Source organism: Zalophus californianus, chromosome 9, assembly GCF_009762305.2.
Source record: "Zalophus californianus isolate mZalCal1 chromosome 9, mZalCal1.pri.v2, whole genome shotgun sequence".
In the NCBI taxonomy this organism is placed as follows: Eukaryota; Metazoa; Chordata; class Mammalia; order Carnivora; family Otariidae; genus Zalophus; species Zalophus californianus.
In genome coordinates, this window is record NC_045603.1 from 37,877,182 (window position 1) to 37,902,239 (window position 25,058).

At 39.1% G+C, this 25,058-nt stretch overlaps 1 protein-coding gene across 2 annotated transcripts in view; it reads left to right on the forward strand.

The window, feature by feature from the left end:
• Positions 1–25,058, forward strand: part of LIN7A (lin-7 homolog A, crumbs cell polarity complex component) — a 122,554-nt gene that overhangs the window by 79,778 nt on the left and 17,718 nt on the right. For both annotated transcript variants that reach the window (XM_027595584.2, XM_027595585.2), the window contains exons 3-4: positions 1,900–1,971; positions 4,310–4,519. In XM_027595584.2, coding sequence (XP_027451385.1) covers positions 1,900–1,971; positions 4,310–4,519 — 282 coding nt within the window. The remainder of the gene's footprint in view (positions 1–1,899; positions 1,972–4,309; positions 4,520–25,058) is intronic.

Consider the following 25,058-nt stretch of genomic DNA (forward strand, 5'->3'; position numbering starts at 1 on the left):
CTTGGTCTTTTTCCTTCTAAACATGCCACTTGGGAAAGATGAGTCAGCATTAATGGAAATTCAACCAAATGTATTTGAGAAATGATGAGCCAGCTTAGAAATGTCTGGAAGAGATCCATCTGAGACACTCAAAGAACAATTGTTGAATGGATGCATTAATCACATTCTGAATTCACTTTAATAACTTTTTACTTAAGTGTGGAAAATAAGATGAATTTTCTACTTCATCTTTTACTGAATAGCTAATGGGTCACTCTCAAAAAATACCCCAGCAAAATTCCAAATGGACTTTTACCTCTACACATCATACAACTGATTTTTACAATTTATTATTTAAATCTTTAAAATGGGCATAAAGTCTAACATATTTAATCTTGTTAGTTTTTTTTGTAAATATTGTCTTCAGGGGCGCCTGGGTAACTCAGTTGTTAGGCGTCTGCCTTGGCTCAGATCATGATCCCAGGGTCCTGGGATCGAGCCCCATATTGGACTCCCTGCTCCACGGGAAGCCTGCTTCTCCCTCTCCCACTCCCCCTGCTTGTGTTCCCTCCCTTGCTCTCTCTCTCTCTCTCTGTCAAATAAATAAATAAATAAAATATTTAAAAATAAATAACGTCTTCAAACTATCCTTTAAGAGTTATTCTCTATACTTAAGTTTATTTATGATGAAGCAATTTATATTGCCACTGATATACAGATTTTATAATCCCATCCCTGACAATTTAGAAGGAAAACATTTTTTTCTACTACATTCCAATAATTTTCATAGTTTTGTCTAAAATCATAATTAATAATAATACCTGATATTTAAGGAGTGCTCTTTAAGTGCCAGGGGTCTTGAAGGTATTATTTCAAGTAAAAAAAAACATTTCTCAGATGGGCACAAAGAGGGTCAAAGTGGTAAAGTGGTTCAATCAGGACCTCGCAGTTCCCCAATTAGACTGCAAGTCTCAAACTTCGGTCCATTAGTCAGTGAAAACTGTGTGCTTTGTACAATATCATTCTGAGTCCAGGTTTTACTTCTATTCTTTTTATTTCACTTAAATGTTAACATGAACCCATACCTGATATGTTGCTCTCTGTTACTAGTTCTAAGAATCTCTTGCTTTACTTGTCCCTGCCCCTGAATACCATTTATCTCTTATATTTATGAATTATGAATATGTGTCACGAAGGGTAACTATACCTTACAACATGCAAGGAAAAGATATTGTTACCCCAGTCTTGTGGAATATTAATTTAGGAAACTATTTTTAAAGATTTTTTTTTTATTTATTTGAGAGAAAGAGAGTGGGGGGGCTGGGGGGAGGCGCAGAGGGAAAGGGACAGGCAGACTCTGTGTTGAGCTCTCTCTCTATCTCCCTGAGATCATGACCTGAGCAGAAACCAAGAGTCAGATGCTGAACTGACTGAGTCACCCTGGTGCCCTGAAAACTATTTTTAAAGTGTTACTTAGGGGCGTCTGGATGGCTCTGTCTCTCTGTCAAATAAATAAATAAAATCTTCAAAAAAAAGAAAGTGTTACTTAGATTCAGGAAGTTATATATATTATATTATATATATATAATTTTATCACATATTTGAGAGACAGAGCTTTATGAAATGGTAAAAAATCTTACTAAGTAGTTTTTATAAAACCAAATATATGAGTTTTTATATTTGAGGAATACAGATACCCAAATAATAAAAGTGTGTGCCTTCTCTGCCGCAACCGTGCCCCACCAAAAAAAAATAGGAGGGATCTTTGGTCCTAATCACCGGGATAATTTATCCAGACCTATTTCACCTTGTGACCGAGAACTTGCGTTTTACAATGAAAATTTATAATCCTATCTGCAGTGAAAGAATTGATATTCCTAATGTTCTTACACACTCTTTTTTTTTATGTGAACGTTCTAGGTGTATCAATATATGCATGAAACGATAACTGTTAATGGCTGTCCTGAATTCCGTGCCAGGGCTACAGCAAAGGTAAGGCTTGAGTAACTTTGAAAATATACTTGACCCCAGTGATCTAGTAATTGACTGTGCGCGTGTGTGTTTCAGGTATTCTCGTGTGTACACTGTAAGAGAATTTAGACATCAGTGGCAGCCCAGAGTCTAGAACCAGTACTACTTCCCAGGTAAAAATCCTAATGGAAAATTGAACGTTTCTGCTGCTTCTGTAGCTTAAGAAAGGAGAATGATTTCATTAAACTCACTAAACGTCCATTTGGCACAAGCAAATCTACTGGTTCATTGTATGAAATAATACGTGGTTTTCTGACACAGGCCTCTGATCCAAAAGAACTTGTTCCCTGTTCAGTGTATGAAGATTTATTTGCACAAGTCCAAAGATTTGACTTGAGTCAGACATGAAGAGAACTCACCTGAGACCCACTGACACAGGATTCTTCCTTGTCTTCAGCAGAGCAGTGGGTAGCTTGCTGAAAGAATGTGACATTGACCTAAAGGGAAAGCCGGTCACCTTTTGTAGTAGTTACCACATTCGTTCTTTAAAGACTCAAATCCAGAGATTGCAGAGAAATCTAACGGAAATTTTACACTAACAGAAATCTTATAACAATGGGATCATGAAATTATCTGGAAAATAGACCATTAGGAAACAATAGTTTTAAACTTTAAACTAAGATCACTTATGTAGTTCTCATTTTACAAACACAGAAGTGTTCTAACAGATGCACAACGACTTGCTTTGTTAAAAGCTCTTCTCTTTCTAATAATGTATAAGAAACAAGAACTGGTGAAAATAATCAGCATTTTCCATTTAATTCTTTTGTGTTATATCACCTCGTTTGGTTTCTCTCTTGATTTTTTAGTTGTCATTCTGTAACTGAACACTGTAGATTTGTAAGTTGTTTTGTTTTGGTTTTTTTAACCCAGGCAAAAGGAGGGTGTTACTATCATTACATCATGCTTTGCTTGTACTGAAGTGGAACACACACAGAAAAATGATCCCTACATGGTTTAATTAAGGGGAAAGTGAATTATGTAGTGTTTTGCCATTCTCATTTCTTATTCATGTAGAACAGCAGGATAGCAGCATAATGTTGCAATAGCACAATATTTTCTGGTTGTTTCTGGGCTGTCTGCATTGCATCCATGTCAGCCATTAAAATCTATGCATGATGACAAGGTTTGCATGAGCAAATGCATGTAGCTAAAAACAAGCCATTATTTCCATATCATTCACTAAATTTCACTAAATGCAGACAGTAGCATAATGCTCAATTGATGTGATAATGTTGTGTGTGGAAAAGAATGTACAGTAGTTGGCAATCAGTATTTTCACAGTGTTGAGTAAATCACTTTATGGTAGGCATCTAATCAACTGTGGTTAAGGCAGGTTAATGGAAGTGGAAAATAAGAAGCAGGCAGAGAATCTTTTCTTGGTAGAAACTACTTCAATGCTGTTCTTTTCTTTCCATGAGGGGTGGGAACTAATGGTAAGTTGTGTTTTCAACTTATTTTTAAAAATTAATATAGGAATCTTAAAACGATGTCCATATTAAATGAAATTGTGTACACGTAGGTGTAGAACCATAGGCTGCTCATTTTGCCCACGACGCCATAGGAGTTGAAATATTAATGTAAAATGTAGGGGAAAACATCCTTACCAGATAAGAGGACTTCTCATAATAATGCAAAATATTGATGTGAAATAATAATCATCTGTTTGAATTTATTATTTGTTTTAGCTTTTATTTTCCTTTAGGTATCCTCAGTCAAAAAAAAAAAAAAAACCCAAAAACTAAATTTGTGAAGCCAGTGGTCTGGCAATAGCAAGATTATATACGTATCTACCAGAGTTTATACATATAAGTGCTTCTAAGTACATTGAATAAATATTCATGAACGTTTATGTGCAAGCACTGGGGTAGACTGTGTGGCATACAAAGAATCAAATTACATCATCTCTGCCCTTCGGGTGCTCATGGTCAACACATATACGGAATAGTGAGAGCCTATGTACCGTAAGGATGTAGTCTGTGGACCAAAGCTATTTCGGAGTCCAAGAAAAGGAGGAATTACAGCTGCCTCAGGTAACTGGGACAGAGTTTCATGAAGAAGGGAAATTTGTATCATAATGGATAAATTCTAGAAAGCCGGAAATAGCCAGGCAGGGCTTTGCCAAGGAGAGGAATCATAGATGACATTTAAATGAAGCTAGCACCCTCCCCACTGTGTTCTTTTTTTCACAGGAGAATGCTATAAAAATAAGAGGAGTTGCCCGATCCTACCCACTGCAAAGCATACGATGAGCCTTATTTCCCTCGTTTTATTACCAAATGACCATCTTTTCTTTCAGGCAACAGTTGCAGCTTTTGCAGCTAGTGAAGGCCACTCCCACCCTCGGGTAGTCGAACTGCCAAAGACTGATGAAGGCCTTGGTTTTAACGTGATGGGAGGAAAGGAGCAAAATTCCCCCATTTATATCTCTCGCATCATTCCTGGAGGGGTGGCCGAAAGACACGGAGGCCTCAAAAGGGGAGACCAGCTGCTATCAGTGAACGGAGTGGTATGTTCATAAAATAACCAGAGCTTTTCTCCCCTAAGCACATTGCCCCCCACTGCTGTTACTAAAGTCAATGTTGAAATCCTAGAACAAATCAGAATTTTGTGTCCAAACAGCTTCCTCAGCATTGATGGACAGTAGACCTACAAAAAGCAGTCATTTTATAGTTTTTGTGTCTCGTTTTGTCTGTTTGGGGATGATAAGTATGAACTAGTTAGAAAACCATCCCCCCAAATCATCCCAACTGGTAGAATTTTCCCCCCATATGATACTCTAATGGATGTAATGTTTAGAAGAACATAATAATTCCAAGGCACTTTTTATTCAAATTACTATAGAAAAATACACACATTTAAAAAATAAAGATAGAACTCCTCACCCTGTGTTTTTTATTTTAATTAAAGAGGAAGGATGATTTTAACAGAAAAAGATAATGCACAGCTAATTCCTTAATGTACAGCTATAATAAAAATATATTAGCCTCGTTCCCCCAAAAAGTTTGGTTATGTCATGTATTCATCCTAAATATTTTCCTTTTGGCATGAAGTTAAGGTAGTTTAAAATATATAACATTTTAAAGTAGAAGTATGAACGTACTTTTTTTTTCATTCCCTTGTATTCCTTGGATGCCATTACCTCTTCATGTAATAAGGACTTGCTAAAGAAATAACTTTATCTGAAATGAATCATTTTTCTCCCCCTAACTTCTACTTACATCAAAACTAATCGAAAAGCATAAATTTCAGAAGTTTAAATAAGAATAGATCAATGTTTACCTGTGTATTCACCTAAGATCTTTTCCCTGAGAACTTAAGATTTTAATTCATCAACTAGATCTGGATTATTTGTGACCATGTTGATCTCTGCTTAGAACACAACATCCAAAATAAAATGCATCTGGAATGTGCTATTGGTAACTAGGGGCTAAATTCTGGTGTATTTGTATCATGCATTTTGTTTATTCCTTTTTTTTTTTAATTTTTAGCCTGACTAGTAGTTTTGTAGAACCCCAAACTACTTATTCAACTCTGCTGACCTCTGACGGCCATCAAAATCATCAATCCACGAATATTCTGTATCACTTCAGCATTCCAATTCTAAAACTACCATTTCATTTACTTCTTTTTATGTAACAATGCTTGAGATGAGCTTTCTTGTTGACCTTTAGGTAACTATGAGTTTTTCAAAGCATGTTTCAACTGATCATTTCAGAGTCCAACTTTCCAGTAGAGCTAGGTCATGCAATTATGTCACAAAGTAATCTGTGCCTCAGTGTATGAATTTACTACAGTTTATCTGAATATATTGGGAAGATCTAAAGTATAGATTTTGAAAAAAATGAAAAGTACAAAAAAGAACCAAAAATACATTAATAGGAATTGTGATTATATATATAGCAACAATAAATGTCAATGAAATCAATTTAATAGGTGGTTGGTTGACTTTTAACTATCTGTCAAGGGAGCTAAAGAGCCTTTGTTTAACCCATGTATTTGCAAGGAAGCAGCTGTAGGCATTTCCTAATCTCTCATCTATTCCTTGCAATGACCACATGACTTTATCTGGGTGGTTGCAGGGGGTATTGTAGAGTAGAATCAGATGCATCAGGCTCTATCACTCAATATTCATATGATTATAAGCTAACATCCCCTACACTTGAATTTCCTAGCCAGAATAAGGGGAGTGGTAAGGAAGGGCTCTGATGAAGATTAAAATGAAGCAAAATGTCTTTTAAGAACTGTCCTGTGATAATTTGTTGACACACACCTTTGTTAAGTAAGTGTGTTTATTGAAGAGGGTTAGCGGTAGCCCTGTGATAGTTAATGCTAGCCTTGCTAAACATAAATCTTAAGGCAAGTTCTGCTACACATGCAGGCCTATTTAATTTAATTTTATTTTTTTAAGATTTTATTTATTTGAGAGAGAGAGAGAGAGAGAATACGCAATGGGGAGGAGCAGAGGGAGAGAGAGAAATTCTAGTTCTCTGTCCATTCAGATGTTTCAGTCATTACCTGAGGAAAAGGTTTCACTTGAGGCAGATAAAACGACATTCCAGGGCCAGGATTTTTGTTACCCTTATATTCAGTCTCAGACAACAAGAAATCCTATTAAACTGGCAGTTGGAAATAGGAAGGTTTAGTGATCAAACTTAGGCCATTAATCCTATGGTATGGGCTATGAGCCTCCTTAAGATTTTTGCACCCTGTTCATGCAAAGGTGGGGAATGGCTCCAAAAGTCTTTAATATTCCACATATATTTAAAACTTTTAATTTTACCAGTTAAGTTCCACTTATCATGGTAGTTAATGAGTCACTAGTTTCACCAATTTTGAATCCATTTCTGACATATTTTTGCTAATAAGCAAAGCATCGTTTGTTCAGTGAAATAGTATAGTAAATGCTTTTATGGTGGCCAAGCTCTAGAATATTGCCTTTCTGATATAATTCTTACTGACCACCTGGTTTAAGCTCCTAAAATTGGGGTTTCAAATATTGCACATCCCATATAATCAAACTATATATTATAAGCTACATATTTTAAAGTTTTTAAAAGTAAGTTATATACATTTCAAGAGTGCCTAATATTGAACAGATGTTCATCAAGAGGTAGTTTTCATTCTATAGACGAGAAACTTTATGAGTTTCTCCTGGCCGTGCAAAGAGTTGTTAATCCCAGACAAGAACCCTGGGCCTCTAACACCCAATCCAGAAGTCTTTTCAGTATAAATTTCAGTCAGATAAAAGTACTTAATTAAAGAAAAAACAATAACCCTATAATGGAAGAGCTAAAAAAGAGAAAAGATTAGCAAATGATCAAATTATTTCTCTTTACACCTTAAAGTACCATTTGGGGAAATTACTGTGGAAGATTTTGAGAACATGTCATTATAAACTGAGAAAAAAAATTTAGAAAAAAGTGATTTGAAGGGCTGAAGCAAATCTAAACTACTTCAGTACAAGTACTCTGGGGAACATTTCCTAAAGTCCTACTTAAAAAGTGAAGAAATTATTCTGTGGATCTTTAAACATCTGAAAAGATATTTGAAAAGATGTCCTGATTATGTATGTTTCTATTCCCTGCCTCCTTTTAGAAAGGATATGTCATAATGTCTGGTAAAAAAAATATGTATATACAGAACCATTAACATGGGGTGTTAGGTAATAAAGTAGAATGATGGAAAGAAGGAAAAATCAATAAATAGAAATAAAGAAAAGGTACAGCAATTGAGCAGGTGATTTTCAGTTTCTCTTAGTGTCTTGGAAGACAAAACAGAAGGAAACTCATACCAGCTCAGCTATCATTGGAGGGAAAATTTTTTTTTTTCTGAGCGCCAGAGAAATTTCCCATGGGATTCTTACAGATGAGACATCGAATCACCTGATACAGTTTTCTAGAAAATACAGAGGTCTTTTGTGTAGGGCTACTTCTTATGTCAACCCTCAGTAAAAACAGAGCTGAGTGCTCAATTAAAATTTAACATTAACAGAAGGTCAAAATGTTACAGTTCGAATTTATAGCTTTTTAATGATCTCCTTTTCACCCTTCTATGCACAAGTATGTCTTCAGCAATTTTCAGAAAGGACTAAAGGACCATTTGTAAAGGGTGTAGCCAATGTGGAGCCAGCAGAGACAGTAAATAAATTTAGTGATAGAGTCCAGATATATATATAAAAAATCTCAGTAGAATGGTAGAATAGGCCTAATTTAATGAGAATCTACATGAAGTCTTGCTCCTGTGCCCAGAAAACTAACTACCTATGTGCAAAATCAGGGAGGAATGGCTTAAACATCAAAACCTGAGAGGGAAAAAAAAAAAAAAAGCTTAGGGATTTCAGTTGATTTCAAGAGGAATATGAGGGAAGTTGGGAAAAAAAAAAACCCACAAAAACCTGTTAATGTGAGTGTCAGGGCAATTAATACAAATATAGTGTACAGACATGGAAGGAGACCGCTCCAGCTCTGGAAAGTGCTGTTCAGCTCATACCTCATTGTGCTTCAGTCCTGGTTCCATCCTTGTGGAGAACGATTAAGTTCATCCAGAGATGAGCAGTCTTGTATCTGATGAAATGTTAAAGAAGGAAGGGAATTGTTTAGGATGTAGGCTCCACCTACTCTCTGTGTACACTACTAATGAGAGATTTTTCCTGAACAAAAAGTTTAGAAATCTACTACAGTATAATACTTTCTGTTTATTTAGTACTTTACAGTTTATGAACGGCATTTACGTGATATTCTCCCAATTGTTCCTCGGAACAGTCGAGCATGAAATGGGTAAGGCCAGAGTTTGTCCTCCCCCCGCCCCCACAGAAATGGATACACAGAAACCCACACTGAAATACACATACATGAACTGAATTCCAGCCTTTATTTTGATCATAACTGATGCTTACCAAATGCAATTATTAGTTATTTAAAAAGTCGATCCCAATGAAATCTGAATAAATTCCATGGGATTGTGCCAACGTCAATTTTCTATTTTTAATATTAAACAATGCTTTTACAAGATGTTAATATTGGGAGAAGCTGAGTCAGGGGCACATGGGACTTCCCTCTCTATTTCTTTTCAACTTCCTCTGAATCTATAATCATTTCCTAATAATCTTTTTTAAACAGAGAAAGTTCAAAAGAATCAACTTGAAGTATGATATCCTACTGGTACTGATGAGAGAGAGGACAGGTGGGAGAAGACAGAAAGATAAAGTAAAAGCCCAAGAACTTTAAAAATATGGCACCGCGAGAAGAGTTCTTCATTAGCCTCTGAAATCCATGCATGTTTTTAGAGCATCATTGGTGGGAAAATTGCAGTTAAATTTGCCCAGCTCTGTAGTTAATCCTAAATAAAGCTGTTGATACAGTGTATGCACAGTGCTAATTGATTTTTAAGCATAACAGATGAATGAGTAAAAGTTTAGGGATGGAACAGAATAAATTGTTTTCCTGGAATTTGGCTTTTTTCCCATTTTATAAATACCTAAGCCAAGTTAAGGGTGAGTACTCACAGTCTAAATTACTTATGCAGAAATGCTGTCGGGTGTGGAGTGAGGACGAAACAAAAATTAGAATTCCTTAGATTTGAGCTCTGTGGAGCTACAGCATCCCAGAAGGAAAATCTGTATGAAAATCTCATTTACCTGTTATCTGAACGAAGAGAAAACAAAAATGAAGTGATTTTTTAAAAATTACTATGAAATAAGAGTTCTATGAAATTTTAATTTAATTTACACATTCTGATGAGGAGCTTAAATTTTCATAGAATTAATTTAATTTAAATTTTCTATGAAAATTTAAGCTCCTCATCAGAATGTGTGCCCACTGAGAGCAGTAATTTTTGTTCATGGCCTTACCTTCAGCCTTGGAACAGTCCCTGTACGTAGCCAAGGCTCCATATAGAATTGTTGAACTCCAGACACCATTGTAAGCACTTTCCATAATGAATTTGTTATTTCCCCATAATGATCTTTTGTGGTAGGTGCTATTATTAGTACTCTCGTTTTCAAAATGGGGAAACAGGAAGAGAGTAATCAAGGGACTTCCCCCGGGGCTCCTCGGTGGCTCAGTCGAGTAAGCGACTGCCTTCGGCTGGGGTCATGATCTCAGGGTCCTGGGATGGAGCCCGCCGTCGGGCTCCTTGCTCCGCGGGAAGCCTGCTTCTCCCTCTCCCACTCTCCCCTGCTCATGTTCCCTCTCGCTGTCTCTCTCTGTCAAACAAATAAAATCTTAAAAAAAAAAACAAGAAAGAAACTTCCCCAAGGTCATACAGCTACTGAATGATAGAGCTGGACATTCTAACTCAGGCAGTCTGGCCTTATTCATTGTAATTTAAAGGTAAATTTCTCAGCCATTCATAAAGTAGTATTTTTATCCATCTGTAGAAAAGAATCTTAACCTTTATGGGTTTATGTAAGCACATTATTAGTGGGGAAAGTTTCAAAAGTTAAGAACCGTTCCTAAAAATAGTAATGTTTTGGAAAAGGACGCGTTTACTTGAATTCAGGTGGCTCCGAATACGGAAGGGGCCTGAAGAGCTTGGTTTGGATGTATTGAGCTGTGCCATAGCTGCCTAACCCCTCCCTCCGCTCCGTGCCAGACACAGAAATTTCGGAGGCCACCGCGAGGCTGGACCAGCCAGGTACAGCCCGGATTGATGCGCGGTGCCTGCCGATGTCCTCTTGCCTGTCAGAGGGGAGCAGGCGGAGACCTCAGAGGGGGCAGGCAGGGAGGCAGAGCCTCAGCCTTCACTTTCCCTAGATGCCTGGTGTGAGGGTCCCCAGCTCCGTTCTCAGCCCCGGGGCCTCGAGGAAAGCTATTCTCCTCACATCTCCTCTCTGCCTGGGACTCATTTCCAGATTCTTCATCTTTCTCTGCAGCGGAGTGGAGGATTGTTTCGGTTATAATTAAATAGGAGTGCAAGCTGGAATTTCAGTCAAGTACTGAAAGTTTTTGTTCTCTGGATGACTTCCTGTGACACTGCACTCACAACTATGAAGGAGCCACGAAAAATGCAACTGTGTTGTTTTATCCCAGTCACCTTGGGAATGACACACACACAAGGTGCCATATCATCCGGTACATGGCAACGCTGAGCAGGTGGTGGTCCAGTCCCCTTCATTGTGAGGTGGCTCGTGAGGTTGGCCTCCCCCACAGAAACAGGTAACAATAGCTCACAGGCTACAGCTGCTGTATCCCGCCCTGTGGTCTCAGCCTGCAGCAAAGGGCACTGGGAATATTGCTTCTCGGACATCAGCTGCTCAACTTGAGCTTTTGAGCATCCACTGAGATTGTGCTGGTAAAACTGACTGAAAACGTATCAGTGCCAGGACACACTCACGTTTAGTCAGTAATAAAGGACAAATCTCTAGACGCTAGAAAGCATTCCTACACATGGGGTCAGACTGAACTAAATCCCTATTTAGATTGCTGATAATGGGTATTTGACCGTTCAGTGTAGTTGCTGGTGCAGTCTTTCTCAGAGTTATTTTTACTGTGTGTTGTTTGTGTTTTCCTCATTTTGTGCTGCTATTTTAGCAATTTTTTTTCATTCATTCAACAATTATTTGTAGAGCAAGTATTATGTAACAGCTGCTGAGCTAAGCCCCGGGTATAGATGGCGAACCAAATAAAAAAGGTTGTAACTCTCATGGAAATTTCTGCCTGGCAGAGAGTAAGAAAATGATACTGATAATAATAATAAGTGTGTACACATAAATCGATATGTAACCGGTGATATATCTATCACTTCTCACAACCTAAAGGACATCACCCTGATGTGATTGAGTTCAGTTCTGCACTGGCCAGGATAATGAGATTTTCACTCCAGCTATGGATTAGTTTCCTATGGCTGCTCCAACAAATTATCACGAACTTCATGGCTTAAACAGTAGAAAAGTGATCTCTCATAGTTCTAGAGGCCAGAAGTCTGAAATCAGTTGAATGACCCAAAACCAAGGTGTGAGCAGGGCTGTGTTCCCTCTAGAGGACAATCCTTTTCTCGTTCCTTCCAGCTTTAGTGGCTGCCTGCATTCCTTGGCGTGTGGCTGTCTCGCGCAAGTCTCTGCCTTCTGTCTTCGGTGTCAGGTCTTCTTCCACGTCCCTCGTATAAGGACACTTGTGGCATTCAGGGCCCACCTAGACTGTGCAGGATAATCGCCTCATCTCAGGATTCTTAATTTAATTAAGATTCGGCAAAGAACCTTTTTCCATGTAAGGCAACATTTATAGGTTCCAGGGAATAAGACCACTGTGGGCTGTTATCCAGCCTTCTGCAGTGTGCTAATGTCCTAAATCCAGAGGGCTTGCACTTGTCCGGGACTATGGAATACGACCAGTTGTCCACAGGCTGGGGCACATTGGTTTTCCACTCTCGGGTCAGCATGTGCTGAATCTTTTCCCATTTTACTCCTGTTCTTCCCCTCCCACTCTGGGAACTTTGCTCCTTTTACTTTCTGTCTGTACAGTCAATGAAGCCTTTCGGCCTCCTTTTTGCCTTTCCCCCAGCCCCAATTCTATCTTGTCTTTGGATGATGAAAAGCAATGCTGCCATTTCTTTCTGCTGTACAGCCAAAGGTTTTCAGCTATTTTTGAGTCTTTTTTTTTTTTTTTTTTGTCACCTAGGTGTGGATTGAAGGAAACCAAGGGGTATGGGGGGGAAACACACAAAAAACACACATTTATACTTCCAGATATAAAACTGCCTCATAATTAAGCACTGTGACAAGTGTCAGAAAGGGAAAAGGAGAAGAAAACAAGGTGCTGTGTAAAAGAGTATGAGAAGCTACTTTTAATAGCAGTAGGGATAGTCTCGCTGAGACACAGGGCAAGGACAGAGCTTGTGTCGGGGCACCCAGATAAGGAAGTCCGTGACTTGCCACGTGGGACTGGCTGAATATGAGCAGGGCGACTGCATCATGGAGAGTCAAGTAAGAGGAGCTCAAGAGTTGGTTGGGAACCAGATGGGGCAGATTCTTATAGGTGCTACCAAAAAGGTTTTATTTCCTTTTATTTTAAGTGTGAGAGGAATCTTGATGTCCATCAATTCTGAAATCTGGTGACAGTCTAAGGATTTCTGATACCTTCTATGTCTATTCCTTATGAAATGAAATGTGTAATATTTTTTCACTGTTTAAGTATGGGATTGTTTTTTCTCTATTTACATTTTCTTTCTATATCCTTATACCACTTGACTAAGATCTGGCACCTGAGAGCAACTTCAGAAACCATTTTCTGTCTTTCTATGTTACTTTTAATGGAAATTAGAAAACTTTTACTTTCTTGACAATTGATATTTTCAACATCTCAATTAAGACATTAAAATTCAAGTTCTTATAGTTTCTGAGGAGTGTAAGCATATTCTAACCATAATATGATCATTTACTCTTTTTTTTTTAAAGATTTTATTTATTTGGGAACGAGAGAGAGAGAGAGAGCACAAGCAGGGGGGAGGGGTAGAGGGAGAAGCAGACTCCCCACCAAGCAGGGAGCCCGATGTGGGACTCGATCCCAGGACCCTGGGATCATGACCTGAGCTGAAAGCAGATGCTTAAACAACTGAGCCACCAGGCGCCTGATCATTTACTCTTTGAAACTCTAACTCATCATGCATAATGCAGAAATGACAATACCTTTCTCGCAGGGCAGATGTGATTAAGAGAAAGTGTGTGAAAGTACCTGCCACTAACATTAATTCTTATTAACTATTATTTATGTTAACTGTAAATGTAAATAACTTTCCTTTAAGACAGGCAAGAGTCCCTTTCCTATCTTAGAATTTTGCCTGCATGTATATTTAAACTCCCATCTCAGACTAAGTCATTTCCTTTGCTCTCTGTTTGTCTTTAGGAGACAGTAAAAGTCCCCCATTGACCATCCTAAGTCCAGAGGCAGATGGAGCCTATTCATTGGCTGGTATTGGCAAGTCATTGGATTTTTTGGTGTTCTTTCATCTTCAAAACTGATATAAGGGCACCTGTCCTATCTACCTTGCCTAATAGCAATGAGGGTAAAAGAGAGAGTTAATAAATATAGATAGCATTGGCAAAAAGAAGACTTTATCTTTCCACAAAACATGCACCATTATTACTGTATATTATTATCCAACAGCCTTTTTCCTCAAACTCCCAGATGGGTCTGTCTGTATTTCCTGTTGCTACAGAGTCTTAATTTGCAAATGCAGAAAATGGAAGTAATCATCCTTCTTCTGTTGGCTGAGAACTCTGTGGTTTATCTCAAAGGAATACAGCATTTGTCTTCAAATTCAGTGCTACATCAAGATCGGGCATTATTTTGGCTTTGAGGAATTCACCAAACCCAATTACCAGTTATTGTTTTAACCATTAGCAGAGAAGCCAATTTCTATTGCCTAAAAGCTGTGCTTGATGATTCAGTTTAAGCTTAACTGGCTTGAGAAAGAATATTCTTTTAGGTTATTAAATATTGGCCTACAGACTGCTGGCACCAGCCTAAGGCACAGCCAGGATGTTGTTAATATACCACGGCTCTATAGGTATACCTAAGTTAAGCCAAGTTTGTGCAGTTTTCCACAGTGGATTTTGATCTTGTCTTGTTCTTGGTTACACTTACAAAGCAAGAGGAAGCTGATACAGATGGCAGTCATATAACACATCATAAGCTCTGTGTGGTTACTGGGAGGTTCATGTCAGATGCCCAAACTTAGAAGTTGATTGCTGAGCCTCAGCTATGGGAAATGGAGGGAAGGAGTCTTGGCAGTGGTGGTGCCGGAACCCCACCTTTCTAAGTTCAGCCATCGGGTATAACCACGTTTAATGAAGTTGCAAAGTGTGTCATGTTGAACTATAGACTTCCACCGAATCATAGCATGTAGGGAATTTCACAAATGACAACCATTCTGGAAAGGAGACTGCATCCAAGGCTTGTCTCAGAATTATAAGATCCATAAGAAGGAACCCTGCCATTGACCTTAATTACCATGGGTGACAAAGACAAAGAGATTGACAGCTCACTGTGAGTGAATCTGTCTCTACAGGCAGGCAGTATTTTAAGAAATCACTTTAAAGGAGTCAATCAGACTGCCAAAAAAAATTATTAACCAGGTGCCCTTATGCCTGGCACTGGGAAAGGAGCAGTTTAAACAAAACATAGATCATACCCTAAAGGGGCTTACTTTTACCTAATTCTCCTGGAAACCTCAAGTTAAGTTTTTCATAAATAGAAATGGCTACATTACTCATAACTGGCCTTAGATTTAGCTTTGGGTGATTGGTAGAAATATTGTGCCAATATCTTATGAACAGAAATAGGCTAAGAACTCTCCACTTTTCTGCCTGAATCTAGATGGCACAGTATCATATTTGACCACTCCATAAAGTCTAGAACTGAAGTCTGCAGGGAACCTGAGACCCTGAGAGCTCTCTGAGTTTTATAATCGGTCTGGAATGAGGCTGACCACCAGGCTGGGAGGGGGAACTGTTGCTAATCCTGAAATTCTCTTTATTTTTGTGTCTCTGATCTGTTTAAATTTTTAGAAAATTTAAATGATGATTATGTTATTATTCATTCTTAAGCAATGTAAGAAGCAACTTTAAATATCACTGCCCATGCCATAGCAGTTGAGACAGAGCTAATTCCCACAGGAACCCATTGCACGCACCATTTCACATGGGTCTTATTTTATTAAATGAAATTGGCAGGAGGGATAATACAAAGCTGTATGATGCTAGTTATCAGAGCACACATCATTTTATGGTGTCAATATTTGTAGATGTTAAAAATATTTCCTCCAGTTCTAGTTGTATTGAATAATATTTTGCACATATTTGGAGTATTCCACAAAGAAGCCCAATCACTTTTAACCTGTTTGACCTCTAATAAATTTATTAAGAAAATCATCAAGAAGTTAATTATGTGCAACTTATTAGGCATATTTGATTATTCTGTGAATAAAACAAATCAAATATAGTCATTAACATTCCCTCTGATGCACTTTCAATTATTTATAGAAATGTGGGACTTGAGTCAAACTTTAAACTTTATCTTTTGTCATGTTACTCTCTCTAGATCTAACCACATCGTCTGCTTTCTCTAATACATTAGCTGCTTAGTTATTCCACCGAAATTTTAGTTTGAGAGATAAAAATCGGGCTATCTGTTGACAAAAGATAGTTAAATTCCCTGTATCTAGATCATATATGTAGCCAAACAAGTTTATATAATATTGCCCAGTTATAGTCTTGATATTCATTCATTCATTCAAAAAAGTATTTTTTAAGCATCTATAGTGTGCAAGGCACTATTTGAGGCATTCAGGATCCTCTGGTGAAAAAAAAAAAAGAGAGATTGGGAAATTCTTCCCTTCATGGAGTTTCTATCCCAGTCGGGCAGATAAACAATAAACGAAATAAATAAATAAACATATATAATGTTAGGTGGTGGCAAGTATTAAGGGAAAAGAAAATAAATCAGTACAGTATAAGGAGGATGGGGAGTGCCAGGGTACTGGGAGGAGAGGGTGTGGGGCTGGGTGGTCAGAGGAGCATCAGTGAGGTGGTATTTGAGGAGAAGACGAAAGCAGATGAGGGGCTGAGCCCCCTGAGTGTGTAGGCAAGAACATTCCATCCCGGGGAAAGAGTGCAAGGCCCCTAAGATGGAAGAGCACCTGGCATGTTGGAGGAGCAACAAGGGGCTACGGATGAGGTCAGTGGCAGTAGCTTCTTTCCCCCTTTTTTTTTAATTTTTAAAGTTTTTGCGGATTAAAAAAATGTAACTTTTTAAAAAATATATCTTCTACTCGGCATATATGCCACTGCATTAAAATGGCAACTTAAAGAGCGCCTGGGTGGCTCAGTCGGTTAGGCATCTGCTTTTGGCTCAGGTCATGATCCCAGGATCATGGGATCGGGTCCCACATTGGGCTCCCTGCTCAGCGGGGAGTCTGCTTCCCCCTGTGCCCCTCCCTCCTGCTTGTGCTCTCATGCTTTCTCTCTCAAATAAATAAATAAATAAATAAATAAAATCTTTTTTAAAAATGGCAGCTTAAAAATCCCCGGATACTAGGCTTAGAAATGAAGCAGGCAGAAACACAAGCATAGTCCCCAAATCAGGAACAAAAGTAACAGGAAAGGCTTCCTTGGAGAGCTTACAGCCCAGGCATTTGCCAAGCACTCTGAATGCACTGGGCGACTGAACTCTCACAGACTAATTCAGTGGAATGTGTGGAGTTTGAGGAGTAATTTAGTAACTTCTCTCAGCCCTGCTCTCCTCATCACAGAAGATAATAACATTGGCTTCCTCGTTTTTATGTTTTGGTGTTAAAATGGCATAACACAGGGACGCCTGGGTGGCTCAGTCGTTAGGCGCCTACCTCTGGCTCAGGTCATGATCCTGGGGTCCTGCGATCGAGCCCCCACATCGGGCTCCCTGCTCCACAGGAAGCCTGCTTCTCCCTCTCCCACTGCCCCTGCTTGTGTTCCCTCTCTTGCTGTGTCTCTCTCTGTCAAATAAATAAAAAAAAATCTTTAAAAAAAATTAAATGGCATAACATGGTCCCTGACACATAGTAAGAACTGAAAAAAATGTTTGTGATCCTTGTTACTAGTTTGTAATTACAGCCATTAACTAGGAAATCGTTGTCTTTTCAGAGAAGTGACAACATAGCTAACTTACGGAGTTGTTGATGAACATTAACCCAATTTGTAAAATTTAGGTATTCATCCGTCCATTCATTCATTCATTCAGCAAAATATTATTGGGTCTGGTGTTGTCTTAGTCATTGGTGACAGAAAAAAAAATAAATCTGATTTCATATTTATGGGTGTGGGGAAGAAATAGGCATAAGTGTGGGGTTCTGTGGGGGATCATGAACGGGCAATTATTTATTTATAACCGGGACGTGGGAGGGCCAGATCTGGCTCCTCCTGCAGACGAGACTCATAGGCAAGTAGATGCTACAGGTAGGTGGAGGCAGCGAGGAATACGAAAGAGCCACCTCACGGGGAGCAATAACAGAGTCCAGACCTGAGACAAAATTGCCAGTTCTTCTGTTTGGAGCCTGAAAATATAAGCAGGGGCCAGATTTTAATGAGGCACACTGGCCTGACGACTTCGGGCTGTATCTAAGCGATAGGGCGACTCAGAAGGATTTGAAGCAAGAGAGTGACCTGATCAAATGTGCATTTTAGAATGCTTACTGTGATTGCAGTGTGAAAAGTGGTTTAGAAAAGGGCCACAACCAGAGGCAGGGCAACCAGACGTGGACATAACTTACTGCTTAGTGAGAGGAGAAACAGATCTCATTTTGAATCTGCTGTGTAGGGAATAACTCTGTTTCTTTCTTTGTTGCCCCACATTGTTATTGGGAGGACAGGGGGCAGAGGATCAATTATCATCATATAAAAGTAGGATTTTAAAGCCGACTCATGTCATTTTTTAAAAACTTCCTGGGTGGACTGATTTGTACCTGTCTCTGGGATCTCACATCTATCAAGCTTGAAATCACTGCAGTTTTTCATCTCAGGAGCCATTAGGTGAAAAGCAAAAATTTAAACCTGCAGTATTTCATAATCCTTCCTCACCATTTCTCACTCAAACATCATTCCCTGAAAACTTGGATGTATAGCATTTCCGCTTCAGCATGAATGATCTACCAGGCCATAGAACTAAAATGCTAGCACAGACCAATAAACAACCGAGACGATGTGGAGAAAAGGAAAACTTAGACAGGTTTCAGCAAATTAACGGTACCAGCAGAAAAAACATTCAGTTATGACTGGTCAAATGGAATCTCGGTGGCTCACACAGACCACACTTCTACATCTATAATTTCTGTGGTCATGCAGCTAAAATCCCTTCATTTCACCTAATTTACCCAGGCAATTACAGTTGTAATTTATTTTTGCTCAACTTACTTCAAAGATGCGCCGCAAAGCACTTTTTAAACAAAATTACCCTTTGTCCCACCTTCTTTGGTTTGTTCTAGAATGACTTTCCCTGTCATTTTCCTTATGATGATACTGGGCTATTGTATTAAAACAAATTACACAAAAAAATATGAATACATCCTTATAAAATTTCCAAATACTTCAGTGTGAAAAGAATGCAGTCAAATTCTTTTTTAAAAAATCCCTTTAACCATTTCCCTTTCTTCATTCCATTCTCGCTCCTCCCTCCCTCCACCTGCCCTCGTGAAGAAACGCTATGAGAGTGGGTATTTATGCAAACATTTTTCTTTGCACTCAAGTATACACGCACACAGCATTTAATTACTTTAAATGTTACACACAACTTTATTTATTTGTTTTTAGACCTAAACACATAAGGCAATACAGAGCGGTGATTACAAGGCAAATGGAGAGACAGAGTCATTACCCATTAATGGTGTGCCCTTAGAAACTTACTGTGCCTCAGTTTCTTCATACAAAATTGGGATGATAACATTACATACTTCACCAGGTTGTTGGGAAGGGTAACTATTTTGATAAATTTAAAGCACTTAGAACAATACCTAATAGTAAATACTCAATGAATGCTAGGTATTATTATTTTTATAAGTACTTTTTAAAAACGCATTGGTATTTTCATAGGTACTTATTATTCTGTGACTTGCTTTCTCAGAAGTATGTCATGGGGGGCATCTGGGTGGCACAGTCGGTTGAGCATCCAACTCTTAGTTTCGGCTCTGGTCATGATCTCCAAGTCGTGGGATCAAGCCCCACGTTGGGCTCCACGCTCAGCAGGGAGTCTGCTTGGGTTTCTTTCTCCCTCTCCCTCTGCCCCTCCTTGCCCTCCCCCAACACTCGCTCTCACATTCTCTCTCTCTCAAATAAATCTTTTTTTTTTTTTTAAGAAGTATGTCTTGAACATCTTGCCTTGTTAGTATATACTTACATTTTTAATCTGCTGTGTAGTATTCTGTGGTGTGTGAGTACCATGGTTAATCTAAGCATTTCCCCCTGGATGGATATTTAGCTCGTTACCCAATTGGCTTTTTGTTCTGTTTTGTTTGTTATTGTGAACACGGCTTTAATGGAAATCTTCATGTATACCAGTGACTGTTTTTCTAGGGTGAATATTGATATGGGGCTAAGGTTAGGGAGATATGGGTATACTTTATTTTAATGGACACTGCCAAATTGACCTCCAGTTTATACTTCTGCATTGTACGAGAACATAAATTTCACCAAATCTTTGGCAATACATTATCAATTTTTAAAAATAATTGGATCATTTTTGTCCCATTCTGGATTTAATCTGTATCTCCCTAGCTAATAGTAAAGTTGAGCATTTTTTTACTTGAGCCCTTCATGACAGGGAGCTAGTCATACCAAAATTCTGGCAGAAATGAATGAGGCACTACAATACAAAAAAGAACTCCAGTGTGATTTGGGATATGAGTGAGGGGGAGAGTCTTAGAAGGTAAAGTTGAAGAGGTCAGCTGGGAGTACAGAAGGAAGGTCCTTATAGGTCACTGTAAGGTGTTTGGAGCAAGAAAATGACCTAATAGAGAAGACGTGCTATCTGGGAATAGACTTTGAGTGATGGGTGGAGATTTACTACCACAGGAGAATGAAGGAAAGACATTCTAGGCTGAGGGAATAAGACTGAGAGATTATGGAAACATGAAAATACATGGTAAAAACAAAATGCGTGTTGCCCATATATTGAAAATGAATATAAGGAAACAGGGTTGGGCCCACTTGTTTGAGGGAAGTACTTTGCATGTTATACAAGTTTTTATTTTTATTTCTAGAAAATGGGAAAATATTCATCGGGTAGAGGAACCTGCCTTTCCTGGGTGCGTGGGTGCATTCCGTGGGCCAGGTTTAGTACGTGGTACTTTACATGGGTAGTTCATTAAATTTTAAATGACACCTCTGAAGGAAATGTTACACCATTTTGCAGGTGTAGGAACTGAAGCTCAGGGAAATGAAATAACTTGCCCTAAATCATACAGCTGGTAACCTGTGGGTCAAAGCTTTGAAGCCAGCTCTCCCCAGATAGGTTAAGTAGACGTTGGGTAAGTACTGTGTCCTGTGCTGGGTACTGGGGAGGAACAATTGATGTGGCCCAGTCTCTGCTCTCTAGGACAGTGTCTACCAGAGCTGTGGGTATTCTGTTCTTCACCGGATTTAAGCAACAGCATGGAAAGACCAGGGGACTCAGACAAGAATCTGGAGAAGAGTTTTGATGATAAGAGAGAAGATAGAGGATATTTTAAAATCCAGGCAAGAAATCATAAGAAATAACAGGGAGGAGAGATGAGATGGTAAGTGGGGAATCAATATCAATCAGTATGGTGGTTAATTGGATGTGCATTGAGGAGAGCATGAAAGATGTCCCCAAAGTGTCTAGTTTGGTTGGCTGCATGGCCAGTGACAGCAAGAACCAGAGAGGAGGGGTGAAAAGAATCTTTGGAGGTTAGAGCCAGTTAAAGCATTTGAAATAAGTTTTATTTTGTGGACCTACCTGAAAAATCTTAGTGTAAGTCACTGGTGACAAGTCCAAGAATACTCTGTGGGTGTGCTTTGAATTGGAAAAGACATTTATATGCAGAGCCAGAGAGATACTGGACACTAAACCCAAAATATCCTTTAAATGTTCACTTCTCCTGCAAGAAGGCATCTGTAATGTTGAGTCTCCACAATTAAATTAAATGTTATAGCTATTATTAATGTTTATTATTCATGGTACGCAGCGACATAAATGTCCCTGCTGCTTTTTACACTTCACAAGAAACACATTTGACAGCTCTGGACTCAGACAACTTCTGCCTAGATTTTTTTATGTTTCTCCCTTATGCTTTATATGAATTGCCTGGGCGTCTAGGATTCTAAAACAGGTTAAATAATAAAGTGTATCCTTTGAAGGGTTTGATTGAATAATTTCAGGAACCTGTTATTTTTTCTGACACCCCTTAGAAAACAATGGTCTCTGTGAGATCACCAGAGTAAGACACCGAAGCGGAAAGAAACAAAACAAAAACAAAACACTCTTCTGGTTGACAGAATCCCAGTTGTTATTGCAGGGAGAGAAGATAGGAAAATGTGTACCGTGCTTAGTTAAATAAGATTCCCCCATACCTCCTTTGATTAAGCCTTTTTTCTAATTTGCAAAATCTTTCATAGAACCTTCCAGTATTAGCCTTGTCCCCATCATGATAACAGGCCACTGATCCTAAAATTCAGCGGGGACTGTTTGAAGGGTGGGCTTTGGTATTTGTCCTTAGGGATCTCAGCCAGTGTTGAGGTATGCAACACTACTTCATTAACATTTAAAAGACCTCAACTGAACCTGGGTACTCCTTTCTAAACTAGTTTGACATGTTAAGCCAGCTTCCACCATTCTTGGGATCCTGCAAAAGCAGCAGATCATGCTAGGTCTGCATTTAGGGTCTTGGGCAGAATTGCAAATTGAGCAATAATGACCTAGCTGCCAGGAAACCTACCATTTCTTTTTTTTTTTATAAAGATTTTATTTATTTATTTCAGAGAAAGAGAGATGAGAGATAGAGAGCACGAGAGGGAAGAGGGTCAGAGGGAGAAGCAGGCTCCTGCTGAGCAGAGAGCCCAATGCGGGACTCGATCCCGGGACTCCAGGATCATGACCTGAGCCGAAGGCTGTCGCTTAACCAACTGAGCCACCCAGGCACCCAGGAAACCTACCATTTCAAACTTTTCTCTTAAGTCAGATCTCTTCTTCCCTTCCCCTTCTTCATGCTGCCCTTTGGTGTTCAGTGGACCTGTCCTTCTTTGATAAAATCACTTCCCCTCGTGTCCACTGAAAATTCAAACTCCCCAAGGGCTGCTGATTTTTTAAAAACAAACAAATATTTACTGAAGAAAGAGCATGTACCAGGTGCTACCGTGTTACTCTTTGCAACACCTTCCTGCATCTTAATGGATGACCAACCGTCTCGGGTTGTGCGGGACTGAGGCATTTCCTGGGACATGAGTGTTAAAACCAGAGACTGTCTCTATCTAGGAATTGAGGCACAAAGAGTTAGGGCATTTTCTAAAGATCACACTCTTTTTTTTTTTTTTTAAAGATTTATTTATTTGACAGAGAGAGCACAAGTAGGCAGAGCAGCAGGCAGAGGGAGAAGCAGGCTCCCCGCTGAGCAGGGAGGACCATGCTGGGCTCCATCCCAGGACCCCTGGGATCATGGCCTGAGCCGAAGGCAGCCGCTTAACCGACTGAGCCACCCAGGCGCCCCTAACGATCATACTCTTAATGATTTTTCTACTATTCACATGCCTCAACCCTCTTGACTCCCAATCTCTGGACTTTCTGCCCTGTCACACAGGCTATACTAAGGGTCAGTTTGATGATTTGATAAAGGAGTCATACAGTTTTAGTGGCTTAGATATTATTTGCATGTTTCAGTGAAGTATAATAGTGGGGAGTATGGGGGAGGCAGTTTTTGGGAGGTATGTGGGATGGTGGTTATCAGACCTCCACACCCCTCCCGTTTGCCAGACCACACCCAGAAGCAAACGTTGAGAACCGGCAGTTTCTGCATGACTGTTTCTGAACGTCGGCAAGAGTCTCTGCACCTCAGGGCTTTGGAGTCACAGTGTCAAGGCTTGGGAGAGCGTGGGCGGACACAGCATGCATTTTAGCAGCACGAATCAGGTGAATCATGACTGGGAAGGGTTTACTGTAACTTCGACTTCTTGGTGAAACTTACTCCTCAAAAATTAATAGACTGATTGGAAGATCTCATTTCCTAGGAATATTTTCCCATGCTGCTTGCTTGTTACCAGATCTCTAGTGCTCACATTTGTACTCCTGAAGATGGCTATGTGTGCCTTTGTATTATGTTTACTGTGTGTATGTGCACGTGTATGTGTGTGTACAGATGTTTATTGAATGTGTGTGTGCATTTATTACATGTTTGTGTGTATTTGTGTGTGTGTTTAATCTTCATCCGAACAACCATCAGGAATTTTTTTCCTTCATTTGGTGCCAGAACATCATGAGTTGAGCTGTTACTATAAAGCATTACAACTGAAGTGTAGTAGCTGCATTTGCTTCCAATTTTAGCCTCCAGATCTCAAAGGTGAACTGAGATCACCCATATGCTAGATTTGTGATTTCTGGTGCTGATTTTTCTTCCAAAGCTTTTGCTCCCTCTAGGTTTCTTGCCCCCTGGGCCTGCTGGCAATGCTCTGCACTCTCTGCTTTCATGGTTCAGAAATTTTTATATTTATAACTACTCTCACAGGATGAAAATATGTGTAATTATAGACACTCTTTTCTCCTGTCAACCTCTCCACTCTTTTGTAGTGTTGGGTTAGTTGATGATTTTCCCCTCTCAAGTTCGCTCACACTATGCATGCTACTATCAAGCAAATCTCCTACCCACTGTTCCTCTCCTTAACAAAGTGGGACGCAGTGGAGGGACTGAGAAGAATAGTTTTTCATGAATAAATAATGATCATTTGTAATTAACATATCAATTGTATGTATGGAAATGATGCTTCTAAATTACTTGACAGTAATTAGAAGCAGTTGATTTACCTAAATAGTTGGAAACATTCTTCCAACAAACTCCATCCACTGTTAATTTATTTAGCAAACTTTGCCCTAGATAATATAAAGGAAATGTCTACTTACTCCAAAATTAGATTTTGTTGTTGCTATTGTCCTTAAGCATCTGAAGCCCTACAGTAAGATTATCACAAAGAGCTAGCATTTCTTCGACCCTCTTTAAATATCACACACTTTTCCAGGTGCTTTGTGTACATTAAGTTTAATGCCTGTAATGATCCTTAGAAGTAGATACTCTATGATACCACTTTTACAGAGGAAGAAATTGAAGCTTGAAGATACCAAGCAACTTGTCTGAGCTCATAGAGCTGATAAGTGAAGAAGCTCAAATTCAAACCAAGGAGCAGTACTGGCTCCTTAGCCTAATAGAAAAAAGTGTGTTATAACATATAGATAGATAGATAGATAGATAGATAGATAGATAGATAGATAGATAGAGGGAAGGGAGAAAGATGGTTTATTCATTGACTATTAATTGAACACACCATTGATGTTGGGCACAGAGATAAATAAGACTCGTCT